Source organism: Candoia aspera, chromosome 2 (genome assembly GCF_035149785.1).
Source record: "Candoia aspera isolate rCanAsp1 chromosome 2, rCanAsp1.hap2, whole genome shotgun sequence".
Lineage (NCBI taxonomy): Eukaryota > Metazoa > Chordata > Lepidosauria > Squamata > Boidae > Candoia > Candoia aspera.
The window spans coordinates 148942570-148961410 of record NC_086154.1 but is presented as its reverse complement, the minus strand read 5'-3'; the positions used below and the strand labels follow the sequence as shown (position 1 = coordinate 148961410).

The 18841-nt window shown below is 43.6% G+C and overlaps 1 protein-coding gene across 1 annotated transcript; it reads left to right on the top strand.

Annotated features, from left to right (window-relative positions):
- Window positions 1-526: 526 nt before the first annotated feature.
- Window positions 527-13155, top strand: FAM50A (family with sequence similarity 50 member A). Its single transcript, XM_063294204.1, has 14 exons — window positions 527-606; window positions 952-1076; window positions 3199-3283; window positions 3425-3524; window positions 4651-4790; window positions 4954-5030; window positions 5330-5396; window positions 5525-5586; window positions 6436-6512; window positions 7637-7691; window positions 8520-8568; window positions 8785-8855; window positions 9362-9472; window positions 12991-13155. The coding sequence occupies exons 2-14, from the start codon at window positions 966-968 to the stop codon at window positions 12997-12999; spliced, it is 1014 nt and encodes a 337-aa protein (XP_063150274.1). The 5' UTR covers window positions 527-606; window positions 952-965; the 3' UTR covers window positions 13000-13155.
- The last annotated feature ends 5686 nt before the right edge of the window (window positions 13156-18841 follow it).

Below are 18841 nucleotides of genomic sequence, written 5' to 3'. Positions count from 1 at the left end.
TGGAAAAATCGGCACTTTTATCTGCAATCTTAAAACTCACTTATCTGAGAGTCAGCCCTATTTAATTGCTAGACAGACAAGTATCGGATTCTGTAATAGGACTATATTTTAATTGTCTCACAGGGAAGGAGAGGATTCTGTGAACCGCAATCAAGAAGGAGAAGCTCCCAATGAAGTTGTAATTTTTCATCTTCCTCTGATATTTCTCTAGGAAGCTGCGCCGCCGCGTATCGAAGCAGCAAAAGACTAATCGCGCTCCCGCCCGCACCACGCACCTCTTCCGTTCTGACTAACACTTCCGACTTTCCACTCCATAAGTCCGCCTATGCAAATATAGAAGGTGTCTTATCATGGAGACATCAAGGCCTAGAGCGACCCTAGGACTATGAACATTCATAGCCAATGGCAACCATCCGTTTCTACCGGAAATTCCGGCCGTGAACCGATTGAGTTTTGTTCCGTATATCGCCGGTCGTGGGGAAATAGGAAGAAGGTCAGAGTTCAATTCTGTCCTGACGCGTGCTAATGACGTGGGTGAAGCAGCTGGTGGGATTTGCGGTTGAAGGAAGGTTTTTCTGAGAAAAAATTCCTCGGTATTTTGACCAGGCAAGAATCCCCACGATCTCTCTGTATCGGGTCCCTTTCTGTTTCACTACTTCTCATGCCAGATTCAGAAATCCCACATCATGTCGTATGTCTTCCCTGTTTCTCTCGTGCATCCTTGTCTTCCAGTCTTTGAATCTCTTTTTTTTTGTTGTGAATTGTCTTTACGATTACCGTTGATGATCAGTGGTAGATCATCTGCTTTACAGACACACGGTCCCAGGACCTTTCGCACAGCGTGAATTAGAAGATCATAAGTGTAGGACTGGTAGTTTCTGGACAGATGCTGCTTGTCAGAGAAGGCAGTAAATATACAGCAGCTTCATATATGTGTTTTGTACTTCACAGGTCCATCAACAACCATGGCACAATACAAAGGAGCTGCCAGCGAGGCTGGCCGGGCCCTTCAGTTGATGAAGAAGAGAGAGAGGCAACGTGAGCATATGGAACAAATGAGGCAACGCATTGCTGAGGTGATGGGAAGTAGAAACCGCTGAGAGATTGGCTTTTGAATTCTTACAGGAGATAATGCTGATGTTAAGGAACACGGGGTTGATGCTTGTATGAGTGTTTGTTCAGAAACATTCAAGCAAGAGTGGAGGTTTTAAGTGAAGGAATGGGAGAGAAGGCAATAGAGGAAATGTTCTTTTCCTCATTGTCAAAAAGTTGGGGCAATAGCTGCCACTGTTAATCATGAATATATTTCTTAAAAAAGTGTGCATGTTTTAAAAAGGAGATGTTTTAGTACCTTTGCCTTGTTTTTCGATCATCCATATATATGTGTAAGCTTCATCATGCAGAATAAAAACTAAAGAGAAGTGTTTTAAAATCAAGCAGATATTCTATCAAATGCCTGCTGTTACATTCAAATAATAAATGCAGGGAATGCAGCACACCAGGTTTTAAACCAATCATTATGTTTCTGATTTTAGTATATTTGTTCTAGAGCATGCTTTTTCTTCTTCAGACACCTGCCTTCTTGTCCCTATTAGATTTTCCAAGTCGTTTTGCAGTCTCCTCCTATGATTTTTCCTATTTATTTTCCTGCAAAGCAGTTATGATTAAACTTTTATACTTAATGTCACTTTAAGAAACTGCTCATCTTCTTAAACACCTTTTGTCACCTAACTTTTAAGAATGTTTTTACTATATTTACTGAAGTCTCTTGAATGTGTATATTGCTGCCCATTCTCTTTTTTTATTTAAAAAATCTTGTCTTGCATACTTGTATTTGCCCAAGACATTTACTATTTTCAGATGGTTTGGCTCTAGTAGAACAAGCTTAAACTTTTCTGGTTAGCCTTTGGTCATTTCATTGACTTTCTGAAAGAGAAAAATAGTCTCAAATGCACTCTTGAATAGTCTGTATTTGTTTCGTTTTCAATAAACATGAGAGTTGTAAGAAGTTTAGAAAAAATTCTGCAATAGACCCTTATTATTATCTTGCATATAAACTTGCTGTTTTATGATTTTTATATTAGACTTATATCTTTTAAATCTCTTAAATCAGCAAAAGAAAATTTGTTTTCTACTTTTGCCTGTGCTGACACCTGTCCTTGTATAGTCTGCTGTCTAATGCTGCAGTTTCATGCAGAATTGTAAGTGTGCCTCACACTTAGGATTAAGACACAGATGTTTTCCTCTTCTGCGTTATGGGAATGTAAAGTTATAAATCTGGTATGTAGGTTTACATTTTACTTAAATCTAAGTGACTAATCAGAAAAGAATTTTCACTGTAAGCAGAAAAGCTTAAATTCTGCAGTCTCTTGGGGAACAAGCTAATTCAGAACATCTCACCTGTTTCCTTTGATTAATTTGCAGGTCTGTAGCAGGTATTCGTACAGTTTTAACGTTCTCTTGGATCAGGAGAGTGGATGTTTCTGTTTGTAATAATCTGTAAAACAGTGATGTTCCAGTCTTTCTTTTGAACTTTCCCACCAGGTTCTGATAATGATAGATAATTCTGCTTCTTTCATCAGCATTGAGCTCACTTTCCTTGCTCCCTTGTATTCCCTGTTAATACAGAATTTCACTGTATAGGTGCTTTCCTACTGCTTTTGTCTTTGGGCATTTCCCAAATGCAGTAACAAATCTCCTATTTGACACCAATGTTACTAAACCTGGTGTTCATATATCTCTTATCCTGATTGCCAAGGCAATTCTTGAGGATTCGCCAGTTTTCATTAGCAGCATCTCTTCTTTGTTGTTGGTCTTTTATCACGCAATCTGATATAATACAGTATGCAACTGTATGTTCTACTTGAGAATTTGCCCATCCCCTGATGAACATTTATCCTTGGTGAGAAGAAACGTGTTTCTTTATCTTACCTTGCTAATTGAAGTTTATAGAAAAATTAGGTAATCTTCCCTGACCCCTGTGGTTGGGTTAGGCTGTAATCCTCTTCCCTTGGGGAAAATAAACCTACTGATGTCGGTGAGCTTTGCCTAAATGCGGAAGAGAGGTTGAAATCCCTGTGTTGTCTCCCTTAGACAGCTGCATTTTTTACTGGGTTGAGTCCAAAAATACAGGTCAGAAATGGGAACTGAAATGTCATCTGGGTTTACAACATCTTCTGATTGATCTGTTCTTTGCAGGAGAACATCATGAAGTCAAACATCGATAAGAAATTCTCTGCCCATTATGATGCAGTGGAAGCTGAGCTGAAATCTAGCACTGTTGGTGAGTGTGGATGTAGTTAAAGAGAGACCTAAGTTTTAGGAGGAGGACCCCAAGTCTTGGCCTCTATTCCTTAGCTTGCATGAATTACCTTCTCTCCTCCATAGTGTCTGGGCCTATTTCCAGCACAGTTTCTTCCAATAGGTTTGGTGACCCTCAATGACATGAAGGCCAAGCAAGAAGCTCTTGTAAAGGAACGGGAGAAGCAGCTGGCAAAAAAGGAACAGTCCAAAGAATTACAACTGTAAGTTGTGGGTGTGTGCATGGATTCTGGGCAGGATGACTTGGAGAATATCTTTGTTATTTGGGCATCTTGTATCTTTCAGCTCTTTCAACCCAGTTTACATAATCCTTGATACTGAGTGTGCTGACTTGGACTAATTGGAGCTGAAGTTCAAAACATCTGGAGAGCACCAGTTTACCTATTGGATAAACTGATTTTTTGTGATAGAGGAGATGTGGTCACTCCAAAAGAATGACCAGTAATAGGTTTAGGATGCAAAAAAATATGCTTCTTCATGCTGTGCCTGCAGATTTATGGAACTTACTGCCTAGTGTACTAAACTACCCTAGAATGAGTTTTGAAAGGATTTCACTAAGTAACAGAATAATCAGAGAAACTCCAGAGACAAACCAACAAGGATTATGATTTGCCTTCATGCCTTTCCTGTGACCATCCCAGGGATATCTGACTAGAGTTCAAAATGAAGATACTGGAATCGGCAGATCTTCTGTTTTATCTAACATGCTATTCTTATGTCAGCTATGAAATCTCTAGGCAACAGTTTACTCTTCATTAAATTTAGAACAGATACATTTCATGACAGGAGACAGGTGTCCATCCTTTTTTTAAGTTTTAAGAATAATTTTGAACTCTTATCTGACCGTTCTGTATATTTTTCCTTCTGCTGTAATTTGGCTTATTAAAATGTTATAATAAGAACTGAATTTTCACTAATAGAATAAGGAAATACTTCATCAAACAGCAATTTCCCAAATGTGGAAAATTTTCAATTGAGAATGACATATTCAGATCTGGAGTGGAATATAACAATTGCATGATTTGTCCAACAGATAAGCTGTCTGAATACTATCAGTAGTGATAAGTCACTGTTGGCCTTGAAAAAGTCATTTTGCTCTCATTGTCAGTGTAACCAACTATGGTATCCCTTTGGATAGCATAACAGTTCTTTAAAAAAGGGCCCTTCTCCTTTTCAAAAATGTGTCTGACATTCAGAATCACTTGTTCTTTTCTTTTTGCTTCAGTGGTCTTAATGTTTTTTCAATTCTCTACCTTTCTCAGAGATATTTAAAGAGCTCCCTCAAGTGTGCATCTCAGGCCAAACTGATTTTGGGTTTCCTTCTCATAGAAAGTTGGAGCGGATGCGGGAGCGGGAACGCAAGCAGGAACAAAAACGTAAGATCTCAAGCTTGTCCTTCACTCTGGATGAGGAGGAGGAAGACGATGGAGCCGAGGAAGAAGATGAGGAAGCAGAACTGGAGCAGGAAGGTGAGGAATAGTGGGCTGGATGTGTTGCGGAAAGTGAAGCCAAAGTAGACCTCGTGTGAAGATAGCAGCAGTAGGGAAGGGAGGTGGAGGACAATGACGAGTTCAAGCAGTAGAGTTGTGCAGGCAGCTCCTCATTCATACCTGATCCTCCTGCTTTCCTTAGAGTTGCCCCCCAAAAAGAAGAAACTTGGGAAGAACCCAGATGTGGACACGAGCTTCCTCCCAGACCGTGACCGTGAGGTATGGACATTCCTTGTCCTGCAGGTGGTGCTGGTTAACTCCCAGAAGCCGCAGCTGCCACAGTCAAGAGCAATGTTTCCCAAACCTGGCAACTTTAAGATGGGTGGACTTCAACTTCCAGAATTCCCCAGCCAGCATGGCTGGCTGGGGAATTCTGAGAGTTGAAGTCCACCCATCTTAAAGTTGCCAAGTTTGGAAAACACTGGTCAAGAGCAATGGATGCTGGCAGTTAGAGTTCACCAAAATCTGGAGGGCCACAGATTCCTTAATCCTTTTCTTTTCCACATCCTGGATTTCAGGAAGAAGAAAACCGCTTGCGAGAAGAGCTTCGCCAAGAGTGGGAGGCCAAACAAGAAAAAATCAAGAGTAAGTGAATGACGGAGTGTGAAGCTGGTCTGCCATGCCTTTCAAGAGGAAGGGTGACAGTATAATTGTGTTTAAAGAGAGGAGTCTGCCATCCTTTTAATTCTTTTCTTTCTTTCCTCTTTGGCCAGGTGAAGAAATTGAAATCACATTCAGTTACTGGGATGGCTCTGGGCACCGCCGAACAGTGAAGGTGAGCTTTGCTCCCGGCCTAGTTGGATTCTGTTCTCAGCTTTGGAAAACCAATGAGTGGCTTAATACTTGTGTGGTCTGGGTACAAGGACTTGGGTTGTTGGCTTCTTCCATTCAGTACCCTGACTTTATTGTGTGACCACCTCTAGGTATTCTGTGTCCTGGGCCAGCTTCTTAAAATGGCCAATGCACACTACTACCCCATGTCTCTGTAGCACTCCAGGTCAAGTGTTAGGCTTTGTTTGTTCTTAATTCAAGACAGGAACAGGATGTGCAATGCATCATGGCTATTTAAAAAAAAGGATACTCTTGTACACATGTAATGTTTCTTTTGTCATTTTTGTTCTATGCCAAAACTAAAAAAAAATCCCCCATATAAACATTTGACCCCTTTACTCTACAACCCCACTAAAGAAAAATCACCCTGACAAAATCTGGTAAAGCTTTAATTGTCTAATCTTTCAGTTAAAGGCCAGACTTCTAAATCTTTTATATAAATAAACATGTAGGAGCAGGAGACAGAGAAATTATTCACAAGTTGGCTAAGTGTTTAGAGTGTCAGAGTAGTTCTGGAATGTCCCAAATTCCACTCCCCAGCTAGGCATGAAAGTTGCAGCATGGAGGAGTCACTATTCTTACACTAGCCAGAGTTAGTATATGATGATCAAGTGTTTGTTGAGATGAGGATGAAAAATAGATTATCTTGAGTTTCTTGGGTGAAAGGTAAATGGAGTACAGTAAACTGAGATAAATACATACACATTCTACAGCAAGCAGTGTGGGGGTATAGTTGTTTAGGGTGTCTGAGAGAAATCCACCCCCAACTGACCCTTGTTTTCCCTCAGTGTAGATGAAGAAGGGCAACACCATTCAGCAGTTCCTGCAAAAGGCCCTGGAGATCTTGCGCAAGGACTTCAGTGAGCTTCGGTAAAGGACTTTGTGGAGTTTTACTTTTCATGCAGCTGGGTGAGGAGGAGGTGACTGGCAGGACATCATAACTGCTATCTGTTTCTCTTATGCTGCATTCATTCGAGAGTGCAAGTTGTTACCTTCTGGTGAATATCGGAGTTAGCCCTGGTAGACCAGATCCTGGCCTTGTGCCAACTTAGGGTACCAGCCTCAGCTCCTTGATTGCAGCATGAGAAAAGTTTTTTAATCCAGAAGGTCGCTACATGAAGCATGCATTATGAAGGCCAATAATATAGACGGTAAGTGAGAATCAGTGGCACTAACTTGTAACACAACTGGCAGATACACAGTGGAAAAGTTAGCAGACCTCAGGAGGAGCATATGCTTACACATATTCCTTTCCAAGGGAGGAGACACAGGTGTGCACAAGTCAGAAAATGTGTTTCGTTTCATTCATGAAACAAGCCTCTTGTGACTTGCAAGTTCAGCCAGATCATTCCAGTGGCTTCCGGTCTGGCTGAACTGAAACCCAGAAGATTTTGTTATCCAGAGTTTTGTCCAACAAAAACCCTCAGGGGTTTTATGGATAAGTAGGGCAAGGCTGATATGCCTTGCCTCTCCCCCCTCCACTTTGGCTGGCCTTGTCTGCCCTCCTTAATGACAGGTCACTAAGTCAGCAGTGCTTGAATACCAGTGTGGCATACCTGACCGACCTTACACCTGTCTTCCTGATCTTCCCTGTGCCTTCATTCCCCATAGCTGTCCTACCTGACCAGTCCACCCACCCCTCTCCCTGGTCAGCCCGTCAGCAACTCCCTCACCTCAGTATTTCTAGCGCTTGCTTTACCCTTACCGCCCCATTGCTGCCCTTGAAAGTGCGGCACACTCCACCAGCCTGCGCACCCCGGCACCTTCCTAGCCCTTGCCTTCACTTAGCTGCTGCTGCCAATGCACACCACCCCCAATGGCCTTGCATTTTTCCCACTGTCACCCACCCTGGAACACGGCTGCCTAGTACACGTGTGTTTTGGTCTGGGCATGGGCCACATACTGTCTGTTCTGTACATGGGGTGGCCTGAGCACAAAACGTTTGGTGCATCTCCAAGAAGACTGAGATGCTAAGTGCACGTCTTTCCCTGCAGGTCAGCTGGTGTGGAGCAGCTTATGTACATCAAGGAGGATCTCATCATCCCACATGTAAGTGGAGGACTCTGGCCCACTCTGCTACCTGCACTCGCCTCAGTGCTCCCCTCTTTACCCTGATGCCCCAAGGATGTAAGAGGTGCTCTTACTGTTGCAGTGGTCTAGAAGTTCCGAATCAGTATCTCTTATTACCTGGTTACAAGAGGAAGGGATTGGAGCCCTCCTCTAGTGCCCAGAAGTGATTCAACCTCAGGCAGGGGATGAGTGCAGAAGGGAGAGTTCCATTTAAGGCAGCCCATGGTCAGTATGGCTTGTTCATTTAATGAAACCTTTGGATCCCACCAGTGAGTCTGAACACTTAGACTGCATTTTATCTCATAGGGAAAACCAAACTCTGCCCCTCAATCTATATATTGTTGCCACCACGGATTTTGCTAACCCCAGCCCCCCCCATCTTTGGGACCAGTTAGGAGTTCCCCGAGCACCAGTGCTCACGCTTCCAATTAGGAAAGCTCCATGCCTGCTTCAGGAACAGCGTACATCAAGAGAGAGAGAGAGAGAGAGATCTGCCTCCCAAACAGGTATCCAAAATGAAATAGGCTAAGGTCGGTGCTTAGCTGGAAAAAACCAAGACAGTTAAAGTTTTGCTTGGGGGAAGAAAAGAAGAAGAAGGATGGTGTCTCACCACTCTGCTTAGGGTATCAGGCCGAACACGATGATTACAATTCCTTTTGGTGGCTGTTGGCCTTCTTTCAGAGCTTGCTGGAGCAGCTGCCTTCTGCCCTTAAATGTAGCAAATCCCTCAGGTGGCTTGCTCAAGGTCAGTTGGGAGGGTCTTTTTGTGATGTATCTTCCTCAGCTCTTTTCTTCCCACCCATCCAGCATCACAGTTTCTACGATTTCATTGTCACCAAGGCTCGGGGGAAAAGCGGTGAGTGTCTTCTGTTGTGCCTCCTTCCTTTTTCAGCTCTTGTCTTCCTCCCATTGAAGCCTCCTGGGAGGTAGTGGGTGGCTGCTAAGGTGGCTGTTATTAGGGCAGGCAACTGGGCTGATCTTTTACCCTGGCTGGAGTGAGAGAGAAAACTGAAGTGGGAGCTCAGGGCCTCTGTAAATCGCTCCTCCCTCATACATGCCCTCCCCAATTCAGGGCCGCTCTTCAATTTCGACGTCCATGATGATGTCCGGCTTTTGAGTGATGCAACAGTGGAAAAAGATGAGGTGAGGAAAAGGGGATGTGACTTTCTGGCCTCACTGAATTCCTTGGTTCTGCAAGCCCATCTGCTGAGAGGACCACCCATCTCAAAAAAAAAGAAACACAGATGTCCTTGACATTAATTTGCCTATTTTCTGCTTACCCAGACATATTGACCCCCACAAACACATTTATTTTTTCATTTCCCTTACCACTAAAAAAAATGCAAGCTACCTTCCCCAATCCGGTGCTGTCTAAAGGTATCCCTAACCCCCAGCCAGCTGGGAAAGGTATAGTTTATACCCTAATTGATCCAGCAGCTGATGGGCAAGCTAACAGAAAGCATTTGTTCCCATTATCTGCACTGGACAAATTCTTCCCTTTCTCTGTTTTGACTGTTCTACGTTATCTTTCATTGGTTCTTTGGGAACAGTTTTCCTCTTCCCATCTGAGCTTGCTGGGAATATTATTTGGAAGTGATTTGTCAGGTGCCTTGAGTTCGACTGATTCCTCTCTCATCCCCCTTCTTCAGTCCCACGCTGGTAAAGTTGTACTTCGCAGCTGGTATGAGAAAAACAAACACATTTTCCCTGCGAGCCGATGGGAGCCTTATGATCCAGAGAAGAAGTGGGACAAATACACGGTAGGGAGGGGAGGGAACTCTCCTGGGCTGTGGGATGGTGTCCAAAGATGATGGGAAGATCTGGGGGAAGGTCATCTGAGCATAAATGTCTGTCCTTTTATTCTCAAAAGTTATATGCCAGTGATGGCTTACTTCCAAATCAGGTTACAAGCTAAAACATTAAAACACCTCTATTTTTTTTTTTACAAAAAGATCCATATTTTTGGTGAATATTCAAAAAGCTTGCAGGCATGGCTGTTTTCATACATTACCCTGCGGATACATGGATATTCATTTGTAATACGTCTGCAAGATAAGCCAGCATTGTTCCGCCTATATTTCAGAGGGGTGCCAAGGCTGAGTGAAAAAGTGACAGCTGAGTTCATTTGCAGACTTTCCAACTTGTCACCCAGAATGTCCTTCAACTCCACAAACCGTTGTTTGCAATCTCTCTCTCTCTAGACCTTGACTTACTTCTAAGGAAGTCATACTGGTGCATTCTTTCCCCTATCATTTAATAATGCAAAATATATTGTTTCTCGGTGTGAGAAAGTTCCAAGTGAAATCTCCTGCCTGTGCACCATTGAAAAATACAGAAACAACCTGAGAGGAGAGCATTAATTTCTTAGGGCAAAGAATGATGGAATCTAACTGCAGTTGGACCCAGCTAGCATTGCCTCAGGTCAGGATGGTGTTGGCTATAGTTTAGCAATACCTGGAGATGACAAATTGTCTTCCTTATCCCAGCAATAAGCCAGAGCCTGTCTCAAGTACGGTGCCCAGTTCTGATAGTGCTCTTCAAATTCTTGAAAAGATGTCACATAGAAGAAGGTCAAGATCTGCTCCGTTCCTGAGTGCAGGACTCGGAATAATGAGTTGAAGTTACAGGAAGGCAGATGTTGAGTGAATGTTATAAAAAAAAATCTTTCTAACTGTAAGAGCAGTTCAATAGGGGAACCATTTCTTTGAAAGGGGGTGGGGTCCCCTTAATTGAGTATGTTCAAGCCAAGGCTAGAGAGTCATCTATCTCAGATGCTTTCAGTTGGATTCCTGCACTGACCAGGAGGTTGCACTTGATGGCCCAAATGACTGCTTCCAATTTGAGGATTCTGTGATCCTAGTGGATTATGTCCCTTCTAAACACTGTAGTAATACAATAATACACCGAGGCCTAAGTGGACAATATATTTCTGGCAGAAAGCTGCATTTCTTACTGATTTAAAAATTAGGCCTAATCTGTGCTGCAGCTGCTTGCATAATAATTGGATTGCTGCCATTTCTTTGACCTAGAAAAGCAAAGAGGCCTCTTCCTTGCTCTTAAATGCATGCTAACAGCACCGGTCTAATCCTTCAACGAAAGGGTGCTGTATAAGAAATCTTGTGTGATGCTTTCCACTTGCACTGCGTATCTGGCAGAGTTTTCGCCTCCTGTCCAGCATAAAACAATGTTTCCATTGCCTGGGTAGAGAAGAAAGGAAACCCCCATCTGAAGAGCAGATTCGTTCAACAGGGTATCAGTCCATTTAATCAGGAGATTTCTTTCTTCCAAATGTGAGGAGCTTTCAAGCATCTTTGACCATTATAAAAACAGAAGGAACTGCAGACCTTACCCTTCATAAGAGTCAAGAGATCTCTGTAGCCAAATACTTCCCACATACACGCTTTGCCTCTTGTGGAGTCAGTTCTGTGGAGCAGATCCTGATCCACACTCATTAAACCAGGAGGAGAATGTCCAGCCCATGGACTTCATCTGGGTTGCTGGGTCTTCCTAACAGCATGATTCACATGACACACACACACACACGTATAGCACCACTGTCTCTATACCCGAGAAGATGGAGAACCATCACTCTCTGCCTCCTTCTGATAACAAGGGGGGTGGGGGGGAATTGTTGAGAAAGGATATAGTTCCTTCCTTAGAGGCCCACCCTCTCTAATCAACCAGCCCAGCAGGTCAGGTGGGAGATGAGTTCTGACCCATTGTTCAGTTCTAGTTCCCCATTCTTGCCATAAATTCTGGTAGGTTTCATAGAGATTTGAGGCACATCTCTAAGGTGAAACTTCATGGCTCTAAGTAACAGGCGCTGGAGACAAACAGCGTGATCTTCAGGCCTTGCATTTCATTTCCAGAAGCTATTTGAAATGGATTGAGTGCACGCACAGTGCTAGGAACCCTCTGAAACATATTTGTGCTCCCTCCCAGTATTTCACAATATTGTAATATTATATTGGAAGCAAGTGAGGTGTGAAGAATTTGAGGGCCAAGTTACATATTAAAGGTAACCTTGTGTACAATCCAGGAAGTCAGATACTGAGGCTGAACAGGTGGGTGAAGCAATTGAAATAGAAGACGCAATTATACCTATAAAAATAATTCAAATAAAGCCATCATTGGACCCCCATACACAAACCCCAGAAGAACTATTTGAGGCTCTGAGCTTCAACAGAGGAGTGATTTTGTTTGTTTGTTTGTTTGTTTTATTTATGGTTTTTATATACTACCCCATTCCATTCAACTTCAGGCAGTTTAGAACACTGTATGCAATAAAATAATGAAAACACTAAAATCATGTATAAAACCAATTAAAGCCATAATAACGATACCCAGTCCAACATTGGCCAACAGTGTCCAATTCAACCAAGCAATCCCTCCACCATCAGGTGCTTGAAACGCTACAGAACATCTCTGTTTTTAACATTTTCTCAAAAGATGATAGGGTAGATGACACCTGGACCTCTGGAAGCTACCCTAGTGGAGAGGGGCTGCCATCAAATTCTGCCCCCTCCCTTCCTCCTGCCCCTGGCCACCTTTCCAAAGAGAAGGCATCCATAGGTCCCCTCCAGGATAAAATAAACAGAGCAGGCAGATTCAACTTGGACACAGTTCTGAAAATATCTGGAAGCCAAGCTGAATGGGGCCTTGTAGGTTAAGCCCAGGAAACATACTGTAGCCAGTGCAGAATCCACAAAGCTGATGCTACATGGCTGTAACAACTCTCCTCCTCCAGCGGGTGGGCTGCTGACATTTGTACCAGTTACAGCTTGTGAATCATCTTCAAAGGCAGCTTTGTGTAAAGTACCTTACAGTAATCCAGCCTAGAGGTGATAAAGGTGTGAGCTACCATTGCCACTTCAAATAGGGTTGCAACTGGTGCACCGGCCAAAGCTCCTTTTGCAACTGTATGCCATTGATGGCTTGTGATTATGCAGGTTTGGTTTCTTGCTAGATTACTTCCCCAGTTGCCTGCAAAAATGATGATTTTTAACCCACAAGCCCATGGCCTTGTCCTTTGGCATAATTTCTTCTCTCATGTTTATTGCCGTGGTTGATGAGGTCATTTCACATTCTGTATTACTAATTTTGCTGTTCTATAATCATCTTAACCCACTATATTAACCTAAGCAAGGAGAGCACTTAGAGGCAGAGAGCATCACTGCACTCTACTCTGGTTGTCCAGGGACCAGGGGTAGCAAATTGCTGATAAAGTGAGACTGATCTGGGGCAGGAATAACGCTGCTTCTCTCCCCTTCCCCCACAGATCCGCTGAGCCACTGATGGGGCTCCTGATGCTCCGTGTGTGCGTGTGGTGTCTGGCTCTTGCCACCCCAGAGCCTCTGCAGTACTTCTAGCCCTTTCACCTCTTCAGCTAAACCTTGTGCATAATAGTATCAACCTTCAGTGAAATAAACTTTGCTTTTCCCAACTCTGAAGTGTCTTGTTGGTCTTTAGGGTTATTCGTAGCTTGTAAGATCTGTTGCTCTGGCTCTGAAGCCACCAAGTTAAAACGGGTTGAAATTGGTCCTGGAATCTGCTTTCAGAAGCAAGGCCTTTGAATTTAAGATATAGAGAAGCATTTTCAAAATCTAGGCAGGCTGTTGTTCACTGCTAAGCCACATTTGAGAACAGGTTGTCGTTTTATAGATCTTTTATACTGCTTTATTCTAGATAGAAAGCACTACATAACAGTTTAATACAAAAAGTAAAAAAAATGGATTAACGAACTCTTACGTTGATGGAAGTCTGCAATTATGTGGTCCTTTGGACAACCTCCAAGGGATCAGAGAATTGTTTGAATTGCCCTGTCTGAGGGCCATGGGTGAAATGTGATACTGACCTTCCCATCCTATCCTCCTGGTCATCAGAAAGCCCAACATCAGAAAAGAAGAGAAAGAACATATTTTGGCAGTGGGCTAGGGTTACACCTGCTGGAGCCATAGAACTGTTAGATCCAAAGCCCCCTTATTTCCGATACAATCTCTCCTATATTGGAATCCAATTTATGCCCACTATGGAGCTGATATAGTTTCATTTCCCCCCCCTAATTTCAATGTGAAATATAGGGAAGAAAAGATTGCCATGGTCTAGCTCTCTGTGACATTGCTGCAGATCAGCCTGCTACAGGATTTGCATCATTGTCGTCACAGTCAATTGCCTTTTTAAAAAACCTTTTAGATACTAATTTTATAACAACTGCATGATATAATCACAGGATTACACTTTATTCTGTTAAGTAGCATTGCCCTGAGGTACCTGCGTTCAGATCTGAGCCCGGACAAATAACTCCATGGGGAGAACTATGTGGTATATTTCTTCTGGCACTGTATTGCTTCATAGTGCAGGTAAAAAGGTTCCATTTGCTCCTTTATCTAAAATTATCTTCTCTGCACAGGAACTGCAGGGTTCTATCATAATCTTCCTAAGGATATGCCTTCTCCGGGCTTGACCTTTGATACAGGGGTCAGTCAAGGAGGGGTAAAGGTAAAGGTTTCCCTTGACGTAAAGTCCAGTCGTGTCCGACTCTAGGGGGCGGTGCTCATCTCCGTTTCTAAGCCTTGGAGCCGGCGTTGTCATAGACACTTCCGGGTCATGTGGCCAGCATGACGACTCGGAACGCCGTTACCTTCCTGCCGAAGCGGTACCAATTAATCTACTCACATTTGCATGTTTTCGAACTGCTTGGTGCGCAGGAGCTGGGACGAGCAACGGGAGCTCACCCCGCCGCGCGGTTTCGAACCGCCGACCTTCCGATCGACAGCTCAGCGGTTTAACCCGCAGCGCCACCGCGTCCCACTCAAGGAGGGGTGTACCACTTAAATCTTGATGACTTCATTGCTTGGCTCATAATCACAACCCTACAACATAAATGCTGGAACTGGAAGTGGCTGCAGAGCCATCACTAGGGAAGAGAGAACCAAATAATAGCCAAGGAAAAGAGGGTTGGATGATGGAATGGTCCCCTCACCCCCAACTTGGTGCTTTCCCAATGAGTTGAGCTTCAGCTGCCACGATCCCTGGGCAACTTGGCTGTGATGGGAATTGTCACTCTGCAGATGTGGCAATTCCAATGCTGGGAAGAAAAAGGAAATCTACAGAAACATGGAGGCACAGCTGAAAAAGAGAAGAAGAGTCCCTTATATGAACAGAAGCTGCATCATTAAAGAATCATCATTACTTGGAGTAACTGAGCAGCTGCCTCATTGCAGGCCCCTGCATATCTTTTATTGGGTCAGTGCATTCACATATGTGAATCCAATAAGGGCTTGGACACCAGGAAGCTCACGCCTATTTCAATTTATTTGCTGCTTTCATTCCACAGTCAGAGAAAAAGAAACGGGATTGTTTTTTTGTGCTTCTCAGTCTCCCTTGTAGGTATTCCTATGACTTGCTTCCCAGTGGTTAGCAGAATCATGGTTTACTCAGCCAGCTTTCTGGGCACACTAGAGCTGGGATTGCACAACACGCTAGCCTAAAATGTGCTCAGCTAATTTGGGTTCAACGCGTTTTGCAAACCTAGCTGTTGTGGTTAAGCTTGAGCTGGCTCTGTAGCAAGACTCTGATCCCTGAAGCAGATGACAGGCTCCAGTGGAATGCTGGGAGTCATCAGCCTTGCTTTCGTGCTCTTGAATCACCGTGGTGAGGATTTGTGGCTCTCTGATATCAGACAGTATTCCAGTTTTTCTGGACAGAGAAGACTGAAACTGGTGAGAGGTTCATGATTTAGGGAAAGTGGCTTTTAGCAGCCCCTCTGCTGTGTGGGCACCAGATGGCACTGTGATGGTGCAGGAACCATCCATTCCCTTCCCCTCCCGCCACTTACACAGGAGGGAAATGGGTCCCTCCACAGGCAGGTATTTAAGCAATTCATGTAGGGTGTTGCCACAAGCTGCATTAAGAGGGAAGACAGATGATCTCATCTGAATATGACACTGCAACCTAGTTCAGACAACTTTTTTTAAAGCTTAAAAAAAATCCTCCCTTATTTTCATTTATTTTTGAGGAAAATGTGCAGCAATATTTGAACTGCCTATTTCTCTCTTCCTTACCCAGAGGCTGGAGATTTGCTTCAGCCTGGGTGTGAATTATGTCTTAAGTGATTTTGCACACATGCAGGCTAAGCAGTATACATGTTTGTATCCTGTGCTCCCACACTGGTGGCATGTCCTCCATTGTGCATCTATACCCAGGAATATCTAAATCACCCACCACTGTTGCCTCCAGGTTCTCTGCCGGTTCTCTTGTAAACATGAAAGCTCACGCACCCCAGTTGCAGCCCCTTCAACACTAGCTAACGCATGGCCTCATGCGCTTCCCTGGCCAGTGTAGGAGCCTGCTTCATTGAATGCATGGAATATTTTGCTGACAGATTAACAATGCCCCCTGTGTCTGATGAAGCGGGCTATAGTTCATGAAATCATGTACCATAATAAATGTGTTGGCCTTTGCCTCAAGATTGTTTATTGGTTTTGTTGTAACAGATGAACGCTGGAAATTAATACTGTATTAGCCAGCAGTTTAATAGTGCATTATGAAAACCGGAAGATTCTAGAAATCTAAAGCATGATTGGGGAATCTGTGGCCATCCACATAAGTTTGGATTCCAGTTTCTATCAGACCCAGCCAGAAATGTCATAAATGTGACCTCATGTAAAGCGATGAATTTTTGGCCCTCCCATTGACATTTCTGCCTTCTACCTTTGTGTATGTACACTCCAACACGCTTTATTGTTTCTCTTGCAATGGATGAATGGGGGCTACTTACCTTTGGAATCTACCTGATTGCGGTATATCCAGGTTCACCATTTTCTCCCTCCTCTGGGATTAAAAGGCCACAAATGGAGATCTGATCTAATGCTGTTTGGGAGGTGGAGGGAAGATTGGGTGTTGAACAAACTCTCTCCTTAATATAGAAGCTGTAGGGTTCCTATTATTGGAACAGAGATGAAGTTATGGAGCAGGATGTTGGGGAAACAAATTATTCTAGCCACCTGTTTCTTATTTTGTATGAAAATGTACTATTACTGAATAAAGAACACTCGCTTGAAAATAAGAAACGTATGGCAAGCCTAGAACAAATAACACTACCTGAAATTAAATACTGCAATTCTTATCAATCCTGAACATCTAAATAAGTGTTCCACTTTTAGATAAAAGCAAGAAGAGTAATGCTGGCTGAAGCCAAACTTTGCTAATTTCCAAAGAGGGAAGCAGGGTTAGGCTTGCTGAGAATTTAGATGGGAAACTACCAGGAAATCCCAAATTGGGGAATTATTCTGCTCCAAAGGACAGACTATTATCACCAGGATTTAAATTATATAGAAGCAAAAACAAAAAAGTAAGATTGCAAGTTGGCCATGTGGGTGAATTTCTCATACAAAAATATTTGTCATTATTATTATTATTATTATTATTGGAAGAGGTCTAGGCTAGAATCTTCTGTATTCTATCATGTGAATCACCAGCTGAGAGCCTAAGAGTCTTGTGGCATCCTATTTTAAAAGCATAAGCTTTTAAGACATATCATCCATCTCACTGGATGCTTGAAATGTTAATCTTGAGTTACAGCTAGACATATAGGGTGGAGTTTGCAGACAGGATTGTAAACAGGGATGTTAGATAGAAGTTAAATTCAGAAAGTAGGAACAGCAACTTAGCTGCAGATTGATGAAAAGCGGAAAGCCACCATCTCTTTTGCCTCTGGCCATCCTGTGTACAAAGTGGACACACTTTCACATCTGCTGCACTGGAGAGAATTAGGCCTCTGAGAAAGAATCCTCTTGCCCAGCTACTGATTACACTAAATATCAGTCTGCAGTACCGTGCAGTCCTCCATGTATCTGAGCTTGGCTTGAAAGGATTTGAGACCTTTTGATTATGGACAAAATTGCTTCCAACAAACAATCTTTAGATCAAATCACCATTGAGAAAGATGCTTCCCATTTTTGTGGTACATGAAGAATAAAACAAACTCATACTGTACCAAGAGTGGGGGAAAAACCACCAGAACATTCTTTTATGTATAGGCAAAAATGCTATTCTGCTGTCATGTGTTTATAACTGCTTTGAGGATTTCTCTTTCACACACACTAATTTTGAATCATGAGAATTTTGTTATATAGACTCTGTTCTGCCTGTCTCTGGTGTACAGTCCTGATTTCCCTTCATCAACTCTTTTTGGTTTAACTAATCTTCAGGCATTGTTGAATGGTGTTCAAGTCTGTAAAAATAGTCGTTTTTAATTAGATACATACAGACAATTTAATATCTAAAACTTCTGTCTTGTTGCAACTCTGTGTGGGTAGTAACTACAGCTATCAAGTGCAATAGGAGCGTCCAAAGGAATGCACTCTCCATATGTTCAGAGGTACTTCTTCGTGAATGATGCATGTAATTTTCCTTCGCTGACCCTTTGGTGGAAAACGTTTCTAAGCTACCCAAGTTGGAATTAAATCTTGCCCCTCTCTATTCGCACCCACCTGACCCGACCTCCCTCCCCTCCCCTCTGCTTTCCTCCCCAGAACAGGGCACGGTAACTGAGACAAATTTCCGATAGGTAGGCTGGTCTGACTCCCACCTTCTCTCCCCGTGTGCTTTTAAACGAGCAGGCACTCCCGCAGCCCTTCGCTTGCTCCCGCCGCCTCACACACTCCAGCGCACGTGGCCCTTGCCAAGCTCGGTAGCGCTAGCGCAGTGGCATCTGGTTCCCATCAGAGGCCTCGGGAGTGTTGAGTTTCAGTGGTTTCTGGGGGTTTGCGATGCCAGGCAGCATCCAAGCCAAAACTCTCCCCCCCCCCGCACCCCACCGCTTCCCTTCCTTTCTCTTCCTTGGATCGCAGCCCGGGTTGGGTTGGGCTGGACCGGGTCCTCCCCCGTTTCTTCTGAATTGGGACACCAGTATAGCCTCTCCCGTGAGCCCCGCGGTTTATGACTCATCGTGAGCGAATGAATGCTGGGGGAGAAAAAGGAAGGGCGGGAGTGGGTGCTAGACCAGACAGCGCTGGGATGGGACTGAGCGTGTATGCGTGTGTCAAATAGAAGTGGAGCGTCTTGTTCTCTCCTCCGTGGCGAAATGCCTCCACGCCACCCGCCACCCGACCTCCCTTCTCCCTCCG